Here is a 20,938-nt window from a genome sequence, read left to right on the forward strand (position 1 = left end):
GAATGTAATGACCATTTAACACAGTTCAGAAACGACATGAAGCTGAATGAGACATGCCATGTGTCACGTTGAGCGCCCCCTTGTGGTTCAAACTGGAACATCCAATGACACAATAATCCAAATCCAACAACCGCTTTTATCAAAATATTATTTTTAATATCAAATAATTACATAAAAATAAACATTAGGAAGAGAAGATACAAGCTCTTTTTTTTATCAGTGAAATGCCAAAAATATTCATTAAAAACAGAGCAGTGGTCAAAACATTTTAATTTCACTGGATTTACATGTCAAATCCTTTTAATGACCTGCAAGTAAAACAATTCTCTAGAAAACAGAGAACACGTACAGTAGGTCCAAGGAGAAAATAACTTATTTTAAAGACGTGGCGGAGGAAGAACGACAAAGAAAGTTCGACTCTTGCGTCATCACATTCAACAGACTCTCCAGGTTTACGTGGTGCGTTTAAGGCCCCTATCCAGTGTCTCCATATTCAGTGTTTAATGCAGCAGTGTACAAACAGACTCCCTGAACTCCAGGTTCACAGATTCAACAACATCTGCTAGTAATCGGTCCCTTTTTCCGTTGCAGTTTTGAGTGCTTTTGGCAAAAGTTCAGTATTGGAAGGTTTTTTCAAAATGCAGCTGCGATGTCTGAAACACTAGCCCTCGGTTGTCCCCTCTCTCCCACCCGTCCCACAGTTTTTAAAAACCCTCTGCAGCTTTAGCCCAGACGACCGGACCTGTCGTTCCTCTGTGAGTGCCTGGTACAGCTGGCACAGCAGAAGCTGGAGTAGTACGAGTTGGAGCAAAGTCGGGCGTAAACTATCAGGTCGCAGTTGGCAAGATCAGGCTGGTCCACGCATTCTGGAGGCACATCGTCATCTGCAACAGAGACAAAAGATATTTAGTTGTGTACATTCAAGTCAATACACAGAATATTGTGTGGTGTAAATTCATCTCGAAATGACTTCCTCATGTCAGTCTTTTACACTGTGTTCACCTGCATGGAACAGATCTGAGTTTTTCATGTTATGTTGTCTGAAAAATATATATATTTTTTTGTTTTTTGAAAATATCGCCCTCGTCGGCCCGGTTCCAGATCCATAAATTGCTGCCCACATCTCCAATTTCTTTCAGAGATTCAAATAGTAGAAGTCGTAATAATGAAGTGAAACGAAGTGGCAATTCAGTCAGAGTTTAAACCGTTTTTCTTTTCTAATAAACCAAAAGCTAAAACTAATTCTCATCTATGAAAGCTCACAAACAATCTGTTGATCACATGATGTATACTCTGGAGGATGGCTGTGTCAGATGATCATCCTCACCTTGCTGTGTGTCTTTAATGACTCTAACTTCAGCCGTGGCGCTCACAGAGTAGATGCCGGTGTAAGCGTTACAGGTGTACGTGCCCTCGTCTGAAGGCTTGACGTTATTCAGGATCAGGCTGCCGTCAGAGGACGTCAGGATGTTACGACCGTCTGGACGCACCGGTACACCGTTTCTGTAGTAAAAGAGGAGCGAGACAGTTAAGGCCCGTGAGCTTTGTGCACCTTCTTTTACCAACTCAACTGACTATGTCTACCTTGAAAAAGTCACATTTTTGTAGAGTAAAAATAATACAGCAATGTTCTTATGAATCATTTTAGATTTTCCTTTTGAGTAACTCAACAGAAGACTATATAACTTTTTATTCTTTTAAAACTTTTTTTATACTTATTCGCCACGAAAACCCCCCAAAACAATCAATCTGGATGAATAATCTCTGACTGTGTTACAGAATGAACAAGCTGGATAACTGTTGAACTGAACATCTAAGTCAAAGTAATTAATAAATGAATCTGGAACTGAACATCAAACTACCTACAACAAATCCTAGGTGAGAGCATTTTTAATTCTATCTGCGCCTCTAGTAGGAGTTATGTACTTGTTCATGAAAACAAATAACCTTTAAGTCACTATATTGTGCTGTATATTGTGGTGCACGTGTTGCTCCCTGCTGTGCTGGTTTTTCTTGGGCTTTCTTGGATTAAACAAACATTCACAATCACGTCTAACAGATGATACTTGTGATTTACCTGGACCAGCCTATGTTGACGTTGTCTCCTGACACCACACAGGAGAGCAGCGCTCTGCTGCCTTCAGACACCTGGATGTTGTTGGGAGCTGTGGTGATCTTCAGGTCGGCTGGACAACAGAAACACAAGAAAAGAAATCGGATCATTTTTTTCAACCGAAAGAATCCTCACAAACTCCCAGCTGCATGTCCTTTGTCTATTTCATGACATTCACAAATACCGACCTCTGCTGGTGCTGAAGTGAGATTACAGCATCAACAGACGCCTGAACAGAGGCCCAATGATCATGCAAAACAATAAAAGTCACCTTGGACTCTGAGCTGCAGCTGTCGCTGCTCCAGCTGCTGCTGAGAGGAGGCCGTGCACGTGTAGACGCCGGAGTCTGCAGACTTCAGAGAGCCGATGGTCAGAGTGCCATCTGAATGTTGGATGAACCTGCAACGACACAGCAGCGAGTCAAGACGCCTGTTCGCACTGCCGAGAACGTCACAGCACAATACGTCTGATCTGTGTATACGTCTACAATAGTTTTTAGATAAACCTTAGATAAAGGTGGCAATAATACGCCGTGAAAATACTAAGTAAAAGTCCTGTATTCAAAACCTTATTTTAATATTATCAGAAAAATCTACTTAATAACCTCACAATTAGTGCATGAATCAGTGGAGCAGTGTGACATTTACCTGGAGTCGCTGAGGGCGTGTCCATCTTTGGTCCACTGGATGCTGACGGACCGACGTGCTGACGGAGGGACGATCGTGCAGGACAGTCTGGCAGTTTGTCCGGCTCGCGTCTCCAGCAAAGACGAGCTCGACCGCTCGATACTGAAGCTGAGAAGAAATAACAGAGACAGTGGCTGTTTCATCATTTAATACCTACAGAGGACATTGGAAATATTAAGCTTTACTGATTTTGGTGTTTTGTATCTTTCATCTTCAATTTCTCTTCTTTGTATTTTCAGGGAGACAGAGTTTTGTGTATACAGAGAAAGAGAGATTCTTACCGAGGGAAAGGACCGTCTCCGGGCGGTAAGCTAGGAACCGGCTGAGATGATCCCACTATGACACACACACACACACACACACACACACACGATTGGGTCAATGCTCCTGTCATAATTCACTTACATAATGTCACATCATGCATAAAGACTGGCTAACTTTTTCAAGGTCAGCATGTTCTGACACCACCTCTGACATCATCTATGACATCAGCGTCGCCCTGATCTTCGGGATTTCCGTGTGACGGACTAATTGGGGTTAAAGTCGGTCAAATTAAGGTTTTGACCGAATCTGGCCCCAATTAGCCGAATGCACACCGGGAGAAAGTGTTTTTCCTCAGAAGCTTTCTTTGAGTCCTCCGTTTACTGGACAATCTACACACTGTTTATATCCATGCATGCCTTGTATTTGTAAAAAAAAAAGTGTATTTCTTTAGTGATTGACAAAAAAACAAATGAGGAATGATTAAAAAAATGTTGACAAAGCAAATTACTTCCACACTACAGGTAAAAACTGCATATTTTTGCTTTACTTCACTTCACTTTAGAGGAATTTTTGTAAAATTAATCTCCTGTGGTCTTATTAAATACATGAAATGATCTAACAATGAAGCAAGGAATCTGTCTGTGTGCTTTCTCAAATTTGGTGCAATTTGGACATGTTCAATATGAATAAACTTTGAATAAACAAGTGAACAGCGCATGTGTGGAGTTTTAGGGCCCCTCGGACTGAGTCCAGCATGCCGTTCGCAGTCTATTTCACCGGTGTTTATGATCGAGTAGCTGTGACTTGTGTGTGTGTGTGTATTATGTCATGGCAGCTGTATTACTCAGGACTCAAGAAAGCACAATGTTGAGGGTGAATTTGTTTGTATGAGCGGTTCACGATGTTTTCAACTGCACTAGTTTCATACGAATGCACTGCATTACCTGAGACAGACAGGTAAATGTAGCGGTGGTCTCTCTCCTGTTCACGAGTAGCCACACACAAGAACCAACCAGAGTCCAACTTAGAGAGAGGACCAACTAACAGGGAGCCGTTGGGCTGCTGGTGATGCCTGAAGAACATATAGATAAAGAATAATCACAAACATTGACAGAAAAATGAAATACACTGCGTGTGTGTGTGTGTTTCTACAGACCTATAAGTTGACAGAGGGACGCCATCTCTTCTCCACTCGACACTGACAGTGGAGGACGGCAGCGGGCTGACTCTGCAGGGCAGCACAACTGTCTGGCCCACTAAAGCTTCCACTGTGGAGGGGTCAGACTTATCGATGGTCACTTCTCCAAGGGTCAAACTGAGGAAACAGGAGGATACAAGCACAGAAGGAAAGAAGGAAGGAAAGTAGGAAAAAATAGGATGGAGGATCAGGAGGAAGTTGGAAGATTGAAGGGAGGAAGAGAATGAAAGAGTCACTTTATGCTCCGCTGTTGGTACTTTTATTAGTAGTCACCAAAGCAAGCATAAAGATCGCCCACAACCTGGCTTCTGAAGTTCATCAGAGAGAAAAGACAGAGGGGAAACCCAGCTTTGGCAGACAAAGGGCCCATGCAACGTGAAAAGTGACGAGACAAAACAATGCAACCTTCACCCGCAAAACAGCTAATTATGTGCGCTACAAATCAAAGACAAATTTCCCAGAAAGAAGTAGACTAACAATGTCCCCCAAAGACGTAGCTAATACACCAAACCACACGGATGTTGAGGTGGAGAAAGACAGAGTTTAGTCACAACACAAAACCAACACCATGAAGCATCACAGCAGAACCTTTATTAGTTTGATCTAATTGACATCAAGGTGACAACACAAAGCACGCAGGTGGTGGACACAGTGAGGTAGCGGGCACAAATAAGGAAAAGGACGACGACTAACGTGAACTCCAGACAGACAGTGAAAAAGTCCCAGAAGCATTGAAACAGAAGAGACGTCCATTTTAGGGTCGCTGTGAGGTTGTCGACTTCTCCTGACATTTTGACGAGGTTAAAGGAAAAACACAAGGTGTTGCAAGCGTGAGAGTAAAAGTCTGTGGAGCTCAAGGTACAGTAGCATGGATGTGGTTGAACTTTACATAGCAAGGGGTGTAGATTATATCAGCGTCACAAGAAGGTATGTGCGTTTACATATAGTGGAAAGAGCATGAAGCATAAAATAAAGCACATGTATATAATACAATATAATAATATATAATGTGTTTAAAGAGTAACTTAACATCAGACAGTTTCACGGCCCTTCCTGGTTGAAAGTTTTGGGTTTGTTGCACCTGTTACCACTAAACAGTGATGTCATGATGTACTGACACACCCTGAAGTACTTTTCTACATCAACAAGCCTGTGGCTGTGTTCGAAATCGCATACTTACGTACTACATACTTACGTACTACATACTTACATACGAGATACTCAATCAGTGTGTATAACAGCAGACTGTTACCTAATGTGTGCTCAAGCACACTTCGTAAGAGTAATATGTTAGTATGCGATTTTGAACGGAGCCATCCAGGGGCTGTTAAGTTACACTTCAAGTTTGTTAATTTAGTCTTAAAAGCTTGTTAAAGAAGGCAAGATTGACTATTTATCAAGTCTTCACTTTGATTTCTCAAATTACAGATGCTTAGTAATTGATACATTTTACTGCACACATAAAAAAAATAAGATTCTGTGAATTATGTGAATGAAATCCTTAATTTTTTTAAAATTATTTTTGTTGTATTATTGAAAATATCCTAATAATATCAATTCTGGATCTGGTTTGTATACATTTGTCATGCATGTAGGCTGGGAATATTTAGCACAATACATTGATTCATCATCTTATTTTGGGGGGTAAGAGAACGATGCACGTGATTTGTGATCTGCGGATGATGTTTCCTTCAGCTCACTCTTTGGCCCTCCTCACACTCACAGCAGGGCTGAGTGGACTGGGGCTCCGTCAGCAGGGGGAGGAAGGCTGTAAACGGCATTCTGGGGCCAGTGGAGCCGGTGCTGGGGCAGGGACTGAGCTTTTCGCCGTGCTCCCTGGGTCTTTTGGGGTCTTACCTCGCTGCTGGGCCGGTGTGCTGTGCATCGGCAGCAGGGGAAGGTCGGCGAGTGCGCAGTAAGACTCTGGCTCTGTGGGCATGGTTGGCGGCGCTTGTGGCCTGTCTGCCGGTGTTGCTGGTCGATCCTCCCTGGACCGTGAAAATCCTCCCCATGCTGCGTGACCCCCCAGACATGGATCCACCTGCTCCAGATGCTGTTCCTGCTCCAGATGCGGTCCTTCCAGCGGTGGACTCTCTTCTAGAAGTCGGCTGTGCGGCGGGAGCGACCGGCCCCGGGCCCTGCTGGCTCGTTGCAGCCCCCCGGCAACCCCTCTGGCACTCGGCCCGGGTCATGAAGTTGTTGCTGTTGCCGTGGCAACCTCCGTACCAGAAGTGCACGCACTTGGAGGCGATGACGTCGTAGTGGTAGCGCGGCACCCAGCCGCTGCAGGAGCCGGCGGCGCGAGGCAGCGAGCAGAAGGAGCGCTCAACTGCAGCAAAGAAACAGAGCAACATGAAGTCTCCAGGACTCATTACCAACTTTACCTGCACTTTCATCTCTATCACATGGTCTTCATCCATGGATAGAGTTTGCTCAGTTGACATCATCATCTGATGAAGGACGTATGATTCAATTTAAAGCTACAGAACAAGCTAGTGAGGGGACCTGAGGTGGGATTGTTTTGTTAAACTACTACTTTTAAGATCAAGAATGAACTTTTCTAGGAAGAAAATTTTCGTTCATTTTTCTTTTTACAAATATAAATTGTATCCGAGTCCATGACCCGACAGACTAACAGCCCTCTGACGCAACAGCTTTCATTACAATCAGCTACATTTCTTTGGCACGGCCAAGACTACAAATAGAAAACTGAATATATATTGATCACAAGCATTAAGTTGAAAACTAGAATTCCTGGATCAACTGGGGATATTTGTGCAGGAACCGTGAAGAATTTATATTTCCCCCTGCTTCCATTAATATTACTCATTTCCTATTTCCTCAAAAACAAAAGGCTGTGATTATACTGAATAAATTCACATGTGGATTAATGTAGCAAACCCTTCTCTTCACAAATACGAGTTTAAGAACACACACACACAAAGAAAACTGAGATTAATGTGTAATAATGTATTTGCAACTGCTCAGTCTCTTACTGTGGTTGGGTGGGTTGGGGCAGCTCTCCCCGTTGGGTCCTCCTGCAGGTGTGGTGCGGTCATAACAGCACCCGTAGGTGGTGATGCGGCACTGCGCTCCATTCTCAGTGGGAAGAGAAGGAGCAGCCTGAGGAAACGTGACATCACAGATTAGAAGAACGGTTCATAGCCCGTCTGGTCACCACAGTAAAGAAGAGTTTGTCAGCGAGCATGTGAAATAAATGAATTTGATGTTTGCTTACAGTAGGTGCAGGGGCCGCGTACTCCATGCAGCCCTCCCTGTTGGGGCCACGAGCCGCCGTCACTCTGTCTTGGCAGCATCCGTAACTGACAGGAACAAACAATAAAACACTTTGTACTGAAGGTACAAAAATAACAAAAATGTGCAACTCTAAGAAAAGAAAACCTCTGGTCACTTAGTGGTAACCGCTGTGGTCACTTAGTGGTAACACCAAACAATCTCTGGTTAGAGGGCCATAAAAGTGACACCCAGACTCTAAAACAGGATTCATGTTCCCTCAGCCAAATGACAGGTTGGAGCTGGATACCTGGTCTGGACGCAGTGTGGCTGGACAAGAGTGGGAGCTGGGACATGTGGGCAGCCCAGACCCTGGGGGCCCCCGGCTGAAGTGCGTCCGTCCGGGCAGCAGCCATAATGGGACTGGCTGCAGTGGAGGGCCGGGGCGGAGCCGTGAGAGTCGTGGACTGTGTTCGTCTGGCCCGGGTCCGTCTCCGGCCTGCGAACTGTGATGAAACCAAGCGGGAAGCGAATTAATAACATACACACAAGACGACGCAAAGCAAAAGAGAAGTTCACACATCGCTTTAGAAATGTACAATGGAGTCTAAGCTTTTGTGCTGGAGGCCACACAGCGAGCCCTCACGGGAAGCTGCAACACAAAAGACCACAAGAAGGAAAAACATACATACAATTAACCAGAAACATTTGTTGATGGAAAGATGAAGCAGGGGACAGAGGGGAATGAAGTGGGACAAGAAGTTCCAGCCATCAGAAGAAACAATCTCACAGGAAATGAACACTTGAAATTCTTGCTGCAGAATGCCAGAACATACCGAAAGCACAACAGCCAGCACTTGCACACTTCAGTGCTTTGGAAATATTTTAATCAGGCAAACAATGCCCATGGACCCCTGAAAACATGTCAATCAGGCCTGGATAATTAGTGCTGGGACAGGGGCTGGGAGGGGGGGGGGGGGGGGCTGATGGGCACAAAGTGACAGGAGTTATATCAGTAGAGAGGATGGGGTTCAGGGGAACTGAGGGGAAGCAATTATTAGGGTGCTATCACACTTTTAGCTTTTTTTGTTTGGTTTTAACCGTAATGGAAAAGTTTTTTTTTTTTTTTTTTAATAAAACTTGCTGTTATAAATATCTTGTTAACACACATATCATTTGGTCTAAAATGCTTCGTATTTTTATTTTTTTCAGAGAGTGACTGTTATAACCATCATTAGTGGGGTTTAGATTTGGCTGCTAAAATATTTACACAAATGTCGATTTTTAAGAAAGCAAGTATAAACCAAGCTTTATAGAGAAACAGATCAAATTTAAGATTTGAGTCCAACCTGTCGCGTGGTCTGGCACATAAGGCTGGAACACGGTCTGTGTGTTGTCGTGTCCTCGTGTGTCCTGGATGCTGGGAACCACTGCACAAAAAACACAACAAACAAACACAAAACAATGAGAGCAGCTCAGCATACGGTGAAGGTGAGAGGTTGAATTGTCTCAGTGAAGGCTGACAGTGACAGAAATTAAGACAATGTGAATTGTTTTCTGCTCATCCGAACTAGTTCTTATTGATGCAATAATTTATTCTGAACTTGAACATCTGTGTGTACTTTTATTTAAAGACAGAGCTGCAGGAACCGGGTGTGTAGAGCAGTGAAACGAACATTTCGTCTCGTTAAAATGCCATGTGATGTACTTCATTCAGTCAGACAACAATACAGATGCAAAATGATGAGGTGTGAGCAAAGAAAACATGTCTACTTCAGGGGCACGTGTTGCATGTTCTCACCCTGTGGGCTGTAGCAGGACTGGGTGTTGCAGCGCTCCACGGTGGAGGGTTTGGGGTTGGCGTTACATTGAACCACAGGGTACAGGTTCCTCTCTCGGTCGGAGCAGATCACCTGTCGCTCTCGTGAGCCGGAACCACAGCTCTTAGAGCACTGAAGGAAAACCGAAAGAGATTTTAACCAGTGAAAACTGTCTACCTGAAAGAGACATACATGCTTCACATTCAGCCACAATAACTGCACAGAAGCGTCCCAGTGTTGCTTGTGTCTGCTGGTCCCTATCACACTCACCAGCCCCCAGTCCCCGACGTGCCAGCTGATCTGTCTCAGGCAGGCCGCCATCTCACAGGGTCGGACGGCGGTCGGGCGGAGCAGAGCGCTGCAGGTTGTTTCCTCCAGCCGCATTCGTCCTGAACCAACACAGGTGACTTCTCTGGTCTGCTCGCCTGAACCACAAGTCACCGAGCACTGCAGACACAACAGCACAGATTGCTCTTCAATATGGAGGACCGCAAAGTCGTAATGTTTGATGTCATTTGAATAAAGTGCAAGAAAAGAAACTATACTTTATGTGAAAAGACACATCTGGACTTAAATCTGCAGCTTGTGTTTCTTTTTTGTGTGTTTGTGTTTGTCTCACATGACCCATTTATTATCAGGTTCATTTTTCTATTTTCACTTATCTTCACTTGATCAACCACCTTCTAGCTTTTTAAATAAAGGTTAATTAAAGGTTCTTTATTTTGCAACAGATGGGAATATTTTTCACTCCAGTTGGAATAGTGCTTAAACTGTGAGCTTAATATGCTAATAAATGTAGAATTGTTGAATTAAGTGTAAATAAAGCTCGTTGATCTTAGAATCTTGTGTTTGGCTCAAATTGTTTCGTTTCATTTGACCTTCGGTCTGGTGTTTCACTCACCGCGCTCCATCTGGTCACTTGATACTCTGCACACTTCTGCATGTTGCAGGTCTGCAGAGAGGGCGGTGCCTCGGCGTAGGTGGCGCAAACGACATCCTCCACCACGCGGGGGCCCGCGGCATCATGGGAGACGCACTGCACGCTGCGCACCTGAGAGCCTCCCCCGCAGGTAACGGAGCAGGTGTTCCACTCTCCGGTTTTCCAGCTGGGAAAACCCGACGTGAGGAAGACGAGAGAGAAGAAAAACAGAAGTCAGGAGACGTAGTAATGTAGAGCACAGAAAATGAAGAGGGCTTCATTGTGTAGTACAATGTGGGATGGAAATGTGAAAATCTGGGCAATCTAAAGCATCTCAGCCCCACTTCTTATTGTTCTTGTCAATGACATGAACTTTCACATACAAATTCTTGGCAGACTGCAGCATTAAAGAGCAACTTAACCAACAGTCAACAGTCTGACCAACAGTTATGATGTAAAATAAGAAACAACTCTTAAAACTTGAGAAGCTGGACGCAGATCAATTTGGCATTTTTGCTCGACTAAAAACTTTAAATGATGAATTGAGAACTAAAAATGTATTTCACATCCCATCAGCAAATCGATGACTCGACTAATGGTCCCAGTTAAGCATTCTTTAGATTTGGAACAAAACCCTTTAGGGTATAAAAGGATGCATCGTTTTAACAAAGCTACTAAAATAACTTTTAAACTACTAGATGCGATCATGTTAAAAACAACACATCCTTTTTTGGAGATTGCAGCATGAAAGAAAACCCAGAAACCAGCAGCTGAAGGATAGAAAGTATTTTTCACCTTGTGGTTAGTTTGATGACTAGAAGCATTAATCACAAAGAAAGAAAACCAGCAAGCTCAAGTGTTACCTCTGCCCCGTCAGCACACATATACACCAACATCAACTGTTCCTGGTCTATATCTTTCAATTGAGGGATAAAGAGGGTGCAGTTAGCGTCCCCCGAGCTTCTTAAACATCTCAGGTTTCTGTGCAGCAGCATCAAAGAAAAGAAGCAGGAAATACCAGAGAGTCACTGACTGAAGCCCCGGCTATTTACTACCACACTCACTGCTGCTGTGTCCCATTCAGATGTACACAATCCCCAACACCCCCCCCCCCCCCCCCCCGCATGACGACCTTTAACCTTTAACGAACACCTCACAACACACCAGCTACACTAACGCACAGAGAGCTTTTATACAGTTTGCTAAAGCGATCCGGCAGCAGCCCAGCTCAGAGATCTGGTACAGGGGCCTCAGGTTGGGAGGTTAAAGGAGGAGGAGGAGGTTTCTTTGATGGAAATCTGCTGTCAAATCACCACCTGGTGTCCCCGGAGAGAGACGTCCAGTGTGTCCAAGACGAATGAGGATCATTTAAAGGCTGAAAGGAGACCTCTGAGCTGGACAGTTGCCTTCGTTCTCAACGCACATGGAGGAACGAGGATTTGCGTTAAACACAGATGTTATAGAGTCAAACACATCTGAAGGGGGAGAGTTTGACATTTATTACACTTCTGAATTATTTTTTGGCACATAGCTAAAGATTTTTTGCATTTTCCAGGTGTCAATATGAAGTATAGAATGGATATTATTTAAGAGAAATACTAAAAAATCGATCATGCATGCTCAGAGAAAATAATGACTAAATGATTAAGATCTCCCCCTGTGTTTGCTAAAACTCTAAACACTACAACTACAGAGCCTGAGTTACCTGAACACATAGGCTCTGGGCCTTTTTGAGGATCTCCACAACTGTGGCGGATACAGGTACGCCATCCTTTCAGACAGTCACAACACATCAACAACAGTCAACATGCTGCTGATTGTTCCACTTTTACGAGCACAAACAAAAAAGCAACACTCCCAAAGGAACAAAATGAAATCTGGATGCTGTTGAAAATTCTGCCACTGAAATGTCACATTTTTACAGGTGAAACTTGAGTGCAGTTTACCTGCGGATCTGTGGGCATGCATGAGGGTTGCATGTACGGTTGGTCTGTGGCCTCGGCAGAGATGCACATAGATAGTCGGGGTAGGACTCGTTGTCAATGGTGCAGAAGACCAAACGAGACTGGTAGCCTGATGACGGTAAGAATGAGAACTGACTCGTGTCATTTTACAAGTAGCAGGTTAAGAAAAGCATTAAACAAGTACTGGTCTGCATTCGGGGATGTTTAAATTATTGACTGTGTTTGTCTGAGACTCTGACCTGATCCACACTCTTTGCTGCAGGAAGACCAAGATCCGAAACTCCAGTAGTAGCCCTGTCTGGAGCGTCCATTGGGAAGATAAAATTCATACTCCACTCCTTGGTTTGGCTCCTGGCTGATCAGCTGAGAGGAGAGGGTTGGACATAAAGATTAAACTCCATTTATAAACATTGAGATCTGTTGCTTCAGATTGTTTGCTAGTCTGTCCAAAACTTTGGTCCAAAGGCCAGATTCCTGGTCCTTAGAGGACGAAACCTCATTTTTTTAATGACTCTTTCTCTAATGTCACCAACGTCTTGAAAAATTCTCTTTGATCCCTACTTTTGTCCAAGACAACGTATTTTTCAGGTCTCCCATGAGTGTACTACGTATATTATTCATGGTCCCCAGAGGTCGAATCCTAATGTTTGTGAATCTTCGTGAAATTAGGCCCAAATTCGAGCGAAACATTTGACAGACAAAGAAAATAATCAATGTTACCTCAATAACGAGGGGTTCAGTAGTGGGGCCACGGCCGATGATGGTTTCGGGGACGTTGTCACCCTCAGCTCCTCGCTGGTAGTACAGCACAGTCCCAGCAATGGGTGTCGCCCTGGAAAACTCGATAACCCAGTGGCCATTGAGGTAGTACTCACCACGCAGGTTCTTGATAGCTGGCCATGCACAGAGGTTACAGTCATTGTATGTACAGAATACAATCAGAAAAGTACGTACAGGCTGTAAACTATTTCTCCTGATCTTCTAATAGTCTGTTTTCTGGAAACACAAACTCACCAAGGTAGTTGCGAGTGGCCACAGTTTCTCTGATGCTGATGGTGGTGGCTCCAACAGGGATGATGAACATCTGGTTGTAGCCTGAGATGAAAATGAGACGCAACTCATTTCACACACACACAATCTACGAAATGCTGCAAACTCAGACAAAAGAAATCAGAGCTTTCTGGTACCTCAGCAACAGATAAATCAAATGAGATGATTGAAAACATCTGGTAGTAATAAATGTGCAGCGTACCGGTTGGCAGGTCGCGTACAGAGAAGCTGTTCTTGACTTGGGAGCAGGACTGTCCGTTCCCCCCACACTGCAGGCAGGGGTCTTCCTGCTGAAGAGACTCCAACGTGTTGTCACAGCCGAGACGCTGAGGAGGGAAAAAGTAGGGAAACATTTTATCTGTAGGTATCGTGATGATAATACACACATGACGTTTTTTTAGTGAGTAAAGAATACCAACACTAAAATAAAATGTGCACATAAAAAATGTGCTGAGACAACTTTACTACATAAACCCTCAGAAAGGCAAGAGTCCAGTCCCAGAATTGCCGGTTTCCGCAGAACAAGACCTGATTTAACAAGATGTAAGAACCTGCGTTGCACAAATGACTATGCAGATATGTAATATCCAAACTTTCTAAACAGTTTGCAGAACCTTCAATAAGAATCTGTAAGAATTTATTTCATCTTTTTTCCCCTCTTCAGACTCAAATGCAGGAGAGTTTTAATGTGCAGTGATTTGATGGAGAACCACTTAGTAGAAGTGCTGTGTGCATGAATATATTGAATTCATCAAATGTAATCTGTTCTAACAGCTGTGCTTTTAAAGGTATGATAAAACCCACATAATGTTTATTTAAGTGGTGGCTGAGCAAAGAATATAAACACAAAAATAAAAACTGCACATAAAAAGTGTGCTGCATCAACTTTACTACATAAACCCTCAAACGGGCAAAAGTCCAGTCACAGAATTGCTGGTTTCAGTCGCCAAACTAAACCAATACAAGACCAGGTTTAACAAGGTGTAAGAGAAAAGTAGACCTGTGGGAACACGATGTTTCTGTGAAAGTAACAATCTCAAAACCACGCAACAAAAATCTGGAGCTGGAGGTTAAATACATGAAGGTTTAAAAAGCAAAGGAACAATAAGGTTCAGAAATAAGACATGAGAACAGAGTGGGTTTTGGACAGCTGCTCCACACAGAGGAGGTGATGAAGACATGATGTCAGAGGTTAAATAGTGGAGGTGTTTCATGAGGAAAAGGTCGCTGCGATAATTACATGAGATCAGAACAAGTGTTTGATATTACCACAAAGTGAAACTAATCCTTCATCCTGCTGCTCGCTGTGTCCACTCTGGTTAATGAAACCCTCTGAGCCCCTGATATGTTTCATTCCTGTGACTTTGATTTACTAATAAAATGACGGATGGACACACTGATCGCGTCATTGGATCAAATCTGCACCGCTGATAAGGCGAGCGGTTGCATTTCTGTTCAAACCAAAGCTCTACGGTAATGTAATCGTTGACATGCACTGCTTCACCTCAGCGTTCCAGTGCAGGTTAATCTGAGCAGCCTCCTACGGGGCCGAGGACAGGGTCAGACGGAGAGCAGCATGCATGGAACTAAAGTTCTGTCACAAAGGTCTACTGATTAATAATAATGATACTTATAAGGAGATTAAAAAAACCTAGAAAAGTTTGTAAATAACTTATTGATCAAGGGTCACGAAATAATGATGCGCTACTGAGAGTTACATATTGTTAATTTGCTCTTTTTGCCACAAACATGATCTCGGGAATCACTCAAGCTTTAGAGAGCTGTAGGGATGACGTATTGTTGTAGCCAAACAGTTGGCAGCAGAAGTTGATAATGGCTAAAACTGAAAAAAAAAATGATGTTAGAAAAAGGTGGAATTAATTAACAGCAAGATGATAAACATAAGTTTCTTAAAACTAGCAGACGTTGCTCGTCTCACATTTGATCTAAATTCGTGTGCGTGTTCGTTTTCTGAGCAGCCTACCTTGCAGACTCCCTCCACACAAACGTCCCTCCGTCCAGGGTGACAGGGCGTCCCATCCACCACAGAGCTGCGGTGACGATAGAAGAAGTTTTCTCCTCTCGGCATGCAGTTCAGCTCACAGGGGTTCTCAGCTGTCAGAGACACAAGCTTCAGTTTAGAGTAAAGGTCATTTAAACAATTTGACCTCAATTCATTTATGTTACACAGCCGTGGCACCTTAGTAAGATGTATGTTTATATGTATATTAGCGGGGGTTTGGAGCTCTTGCAAATACTACTTTTACTTTGCTTCTGACCTCCATAATAAGGCAGCCACTTGTAGAGTTTCCCCTGGAAGTCAGTGCCATCAAACTGGGAGCACTGCTCTTCACGGAAATCCTTGGATCCCTCAGGACAGTCCTGACGGGAGAACAAAGTTAAATATCCTTTAATCAAATATAATCAAAACAAAATATATCTGTTTTATTTAATTAAGGAAGACACACAATACAAAAGTAATACATTGTTTCTGGTTCGTTTGTTTGTTCACCTGGATGTTGCAGGTGCGGTAGGACTTGTCTGGTCCCACACAGTTGTGTCCTCCATCAGCCCTGTGTGTAGAAAGCAGAGCATCAATATGAGACACGCCTGGATGATGTTTTTACAGATTAAACCTGATGCTTGACCTGATGTGGAGGCAGAATTTTCCACATTATCGTCCTAAAACAAAGAGACAAGAGGAAAGGTAATCTGTGATGTCTTGTGTGATTTATCTTTGTGAGCTTTAAATGATTTAAAGAGGTACTCCAGAGATTGAGTATTGCACTTTCTATAAAGTTGGGGGATCTGATCTGTTAGAGACATATTTAACAAAGGAGGGTGAACAGTGAAGCAGATATCCTGACTTTTAGTCCCTAATATAGGTAAAGCTCTAAAAACACTGGATCCTACATTTCCCATTATGGTTATTTTTTTCAGATTTTGGAAAGCTCGTTGAGAGCCACAGACGACATTTTAAAACTGCTTTCACGGGTAATGCCCTTTTAAGGCACAAATGTGTGTTTTCATTTGCCTTACTGGTGCGGCGCTGTCGAAATCCCCTTTTGCATCTTTTCTAACTAAACTTTCATTAAAACTTCATGGGTCATCGCTGTGACACTAACATATAATGACTAGGTGAGGTTTGTATAAAAATGTCAGCTCAGACTTTCTAAATGACAAGTTTCAGGCATTAAGTGGCATTCCTCTTTAATCTCTGCATGTAATAAAAAGAAAACGAGCTCTCAGCACCAGGAGAAGCCTCAGCATCGTCACCGTTGAGCCCAAAACTAGCACAAACATCCGTGCATGCATTGCTGAACCGTGAGACAGCGGATTGTTTCGCCATCCTCCCTAGCAGCCACGCTGATAACTCATGATTAAGTCACCTCAAAAGGTACCTGCCCTTAAGCTGTAAAAACAAGACACGCTCCTGTCAGCACGCCAAACCCAAACTTAAACATGTCCAAACACTCAGCGGCAGCATCCAGCCTTCAACTTTTCAATTTTGGAGTGGAAAATAAACATTTGGAGCATCAAACTGTATTTTTTAATTAAAATGGCACATAACAGAAAAGCTACATTATTGATCGTAGACAATTTAAATAGATTATATCCCATGAGGTGAGGTCATTTTATGCTAAAATGGGAGTTCCTGTAAAGCACCCAACGAGTCAACAGAAGTTTAATCATAGTATTTAAAGGTGTGATTCTGGCAGACAAGATATGACAGAGTTCATCCGAATAGGTAGCAGTGGGCGGGACTCCTTCCCTGTTATTCATCATTCAGCTACAGACGGGAAACAGACTCACTGACAGACAGTCTGAGTCATCAACTGACTGACTGGACATGTTGGAAACCAGCATCTTACACAGATCAATGGGAAACACCAAACATCACCAACCCGACAGAGATCTATCAGAACAAAACTGCATTGTCCTACAGTCTCTCCTTCCCATGAATGCAACAAAATGTGAATCAGAAAACTGTTTGGACACGTTAAAGAAACAGCTCATTATAGACACGTTCTGCCTGGTGGGCAAAACAAATCATCTACGTTCATCAAATTCCCTCTGAGTTATTGCTCAATAAGACACACCTATATTTTAGTGAGTATTTTAGGGTCATAAAGGTTGTAAACACAGCAAACAGAGGATGAAGGATGACAGATGACATGTATCTGAAATCTGTAGTTATTGCTTACATCACATCCAAAACACATATTTAAAGATACCAGAGACTCCCAAACTAAAAAAGAAATGTTTTGTCGGAGCCTCTGGTCACATTTCAGATGTCTATGAGTTGTTTGCAGCTCCAGAATTCTCCTTTAAACTTCTCTGATTGTTTCATTTATATTAAGTTTGAGTTACAACATGTTACAACAAAAGCACAAAAAGATTAAAGAGAACGTGTTTTTTATCTTTCAATCATCTCTTGACTCTTCAGAGTTAACTTGTGACCCACTGGAAAGAGCAACTGGACCACACTACCAAACTGTATATGAACTAGTTGAAACTAGCTCCAACTCAACAATAAAAAGCTGCTTACATATCGAAGCATCAGTCATTCAAATCTAATAGTGTCATACATAATAATATATCAAACACATTGGACATTGTTCAGCAGAATAAGTACATTTACTTTTGATGATTTAAGTAGATTTTGCTATTCTCTCGTATATACTACAGGATTTTGAGAGACTTGAACACACCACTTCCCCCGTCATGAGCACAGATCACATTATGTGTTACATGAGGCAACACGCCGGCTGGATTCCAGTTCTGAATATTTACAATGTAAGCTGACAACAACACTCCTCACTCTGTCCTGTGCAGTCAGAGGTTACAAAACAACCTATAAATGGACAAAACCATATTTAAAGAAATTATACTTTAAAAAAAACATGTGCAGCAGAGTGATCCTCACAAGCAGCCAACACCCAGGAAAGAGAAGTCCTTCGAATATTAAAGGGCCCCTCCCTGCAGTCTGCTCTGGATGCAAGACAAGCCCACGTCCTCCTGACTTCAAGGCATTCTTTTACGATCAAGATACGTTCTGTGAACCACGAACCTCTCAATTAGCTTGATTCACAACCTGTGTGTGTATTCAGGCACTCACAATGAGCTGAGAGGGTCAAAGAGAGTGTGTTTATACATGCATGTTTCTGTAAATGTAGGTGCATTAAAGATAAGAAGGTAGGTAGGTAGGTAGGTAGGTAGATAGGTAAGTAGATAGGTAGATAGGTAGGTAGGTAGGTAGGTAGGTAGATAGGTAAGTAGATAGGTAGATAGGTAGGTAGGTAGGTAGGTAGATAGGTAGGTAGGTAGATAGGTAAGTAGATAGGTAGATAGATAGGTAGATAGATAGGTAGATAGGTAGGTAGGTAGGTAGATAGGTAGATAGGTAGGTAGGTAGGTAGGTAGGTAAGTAGGTAGGTAGGTAAGTAGGTAGGTAGGTAGGTAGATAGGTAGGTAGGTAGGTAAGTAGGTAGGTAGATAGGTAGGTAGATAGGTAGGTAGGTAAGTAGGTAGGTAGGTAAGTAGGTAGGTAGGTAGGTAGATAGGTAGGTAGGTAGGTAGGTAAGTAGGTAGGTAGGTAGGTAAGTAGATAGGTAGATAGGTAGGTAGATAGATAGGTAGATAGGTAGGTAGGTAGGTAGATAGGTAGATAGGTAGGTAGATAGGTAGGTAGGTAAGTAGGTAGGTAGGTAAGTAGGTAGGTAGGTAGGTAGATAGGTAGGTAGGTAGGTAAGTAGGTAGGTAGATAGGTAGGTAGGTAGGTAAGTAGGTAGGTAGGTAGGTAAGTAGATAGGTAGATAGGTAGGTAGATAGATAGGTAGATAGATAGGTAGGTAAGTAGGTAGGTAGGTAGGTAGGTAAGTAGGTAGGTAGGTAGGTAGGTAGGTAGGTAGATAGGTAGGTAGGTAGGTAGGTAGGTAGGTAGGTAGGTAAGTAGGTAGGTAGGTAGATAGGTAGGTAGGTAGATAGGTAGATAGGTAGGTAGATAGGTAGGTAGGTAGGTAAGTAGGTAGGAGACGTACCTGTGTGTGATACAGCTTCTGGTTCTCATAGTCACTCCGCTGCCACAGCTCCGGCTGCATTCTCCATAAGGACCCCATGAGTCCCAGTGATCCACACCGGGCACCTGGACACAACACACCAGTTAACCTCTCATCACAAAGTAAACAAACAACAACATTAACCTTGTAATAATGCTTTATTGCTTTCAAACCAAATCTCATTCAGTTTCAAACACATTTTTAAACTGAATTTTTAATCCAACATGGACATTCAATGTTTTGATTGTTTTGTCAACCAAATCTAACTTATAATACTTGTATATTTTCATTCATTCAGTGTTTGTTATTAGTGCAAATTTCTTCATCCACTGGGAGTTTACCATGAGCACTGGAGCCAACAGCAGCTGGAGGGTTACCAGAGGCAGGAGCATCTTCATTGTTCCCTGGAAAAGAAAAGAAAAGAAGAAGAAGAGACATCAAGAGTTAGTCACTGTGACTAATCAAGTCTTTTACACATTGAGCAACAAGCCAGGGCAACAAGAGTGGAAACTGTAACTGATGGGACACACAAACAGGATAACAGAATCTATGAGGGCAGAAAGACACTTCTCTCCTCATCTGATCCAACAACACAAAACAATAAAAAAAACACAAAGTATCAGCCTCAGTTTTGGCTCACAGTCAGTTTTGTTGCCCTGCAGCGTTTCCTGAAATATCACCACGTATATAAATCAGTTATAAATCAGAGTGTGGTAATGATTTTGTTTAAGCAGCTCATCAAGCTGAAGGAACACACAGATGAATGATTCAACAGTGAGTTCTGTGGTTTGGTTTGCAGCCATCGACCACAGCAGATAATCAACAGCTGCATCTGTGGTTGCAGTTAGTAAAGTATATGTCTGATGAAAACCTGGAGCTTTGGGAGCGGGGAATATACAATTTGCAGATTTTTTTATTCAATCCACAGAGGAGAGAGTAATTTAAGGCTGAAACAATCAGTCAATTAATCAACTAGTCGTTGAAAACAGAAATAATCAGCAGGAATTTTGATCATTTATTCATATTTTTACCTTTTCACAGTACTTTTTTTAAGCAAAAATGCCAAAACATTTACTGACCTCTGTGTATTAAATTTGAATATAAGTTGGTTTTCTAAGTCCTGTGTCGCAATGGACTTGGAGAAATGTTTATTTTTCAATATTTTCTGAAATTGTATGGACTAAATGATTAATAAAGGGAGAGAGAGAGAGAGAGAGAGAGAGAGAGAGAGAGAGAGAGAGAAGGGGGGCGGCTGGAGCTGCCAAAATCACCTCTGACCCCGTCTGACCCCGTCTGCCATGATGACCGGATGCCCCGGCAGTGAGGACCGTTAAACCCCACCACCAACAGGCAAGAAGTCAGAGGGGAGGTTATGTCAGAGAGGAGAGAAGACAGGCAGTCAGCATGTCTGATCCGTCTCAAACACAAACACACTCGCTGCAACAAACGCCCAGAATTGAGCAACATAATGGAGTCATCCTCACTGGGTGGTGGTGATCTTCTGTGTGGGCATCTCAATAACTATACAGATAAAGTATTAAGGCAGCTAATGACCAGAGCTGCCCTAATACTTAATACTAATAACTAATTCATCTGTTGGCTGTTTTCTAACATTAATCAATGAATCTTTT

General features: G+C 42.8%; 1 protein-coding gene across 1 annotated transcript; it reads right to left on the reverse strand.

The window, feature by feature from the left end:
* Positions 1-716: 716 nt before the first annotated feature.
* paplna (papilin a, proteoglycan-like sulfated glycoprotein) lies at positions 717-19,935 on the reverse strand. The gene is made up of 26 exons (XM_076108186.1): positions 19,649-19,935; positions 19,290-19,393; positions 15,761-15,821; positions 15,528-15,630; positions 15,233-15,363; positions 13,451-13,574; positions 13,213-13,293; positions 12,919-13,091; positions 12,438-12,561; positions 12,181-12,307; positions 10,217-10,421; positions 9,586-9,762; positions 9,297-9,447; positions 8,845-8,925; positions 7,806-8,001; positions 7,500-7,584; positions 7,258-7,384; positions 6,119-6,590; positions 4,220-4,378; positions 4,008-4,135; positions 3,081-3,135; positions 2,761-2,907; positions 2,385-2,512; positions 2,078-2,186; positions 1,328-1,503; positions 717-884 (listed from the first exon to the last, which is right to left on the reverse strand). The coding sequence occupies exons 1-26, from the start codon at positions 19,703-19,705 to the stop codon at positions 724-726; spliced, it is 3,642 nt and encodes a 1,213-aa protein (XP_075964301.1). The 5' UTR covers positions 19,706-19,935; the 3' UTR covers positions 717-723.
* Between the last annotated feature and the right edge of the window lie 1,003 nt (positions 19,936-20,938).

This window comes from Anarhichas minor, unplaced genomic scaffold, assembly GCF_050575085.1.
Source record: "Anarhichas minor isolate MPS153535 unplaced genomic scaffold, ASM5057508v1 ptg000040l, whole genome shotgun sequence".
NCBI lineage: Eukaryota > Metazoa > Chordata > Actinopteri > Perciformes > Anarhichadidae > Anarhichas > Anarhichas minor.

Bases quoted from the DNA above. Each gene is read 5' to 3' on its own strand.
- paplna (XM_076108186.1), bottom strand. From the start codon at position 19,705: ATGAAGATGCTCCTGCCTCTGGTAACCCTCCAGCTGCTGTTGGCTCCA. The intron at 9,763-10,216 runs GTGAGTGAAACA...TTGTGTCTGCAG, and splicing joins AAGTGACCAGATGGAGCGCG to TGCTCGGTGACTTGTGGTTC. The intron at 885-1,327 runs GTGAGGATGATC...TCTCTGTTGCAG, and splicing joins CATTAAAGACACACAGCAAG to ATGACGATGTGCCTCCAGAA.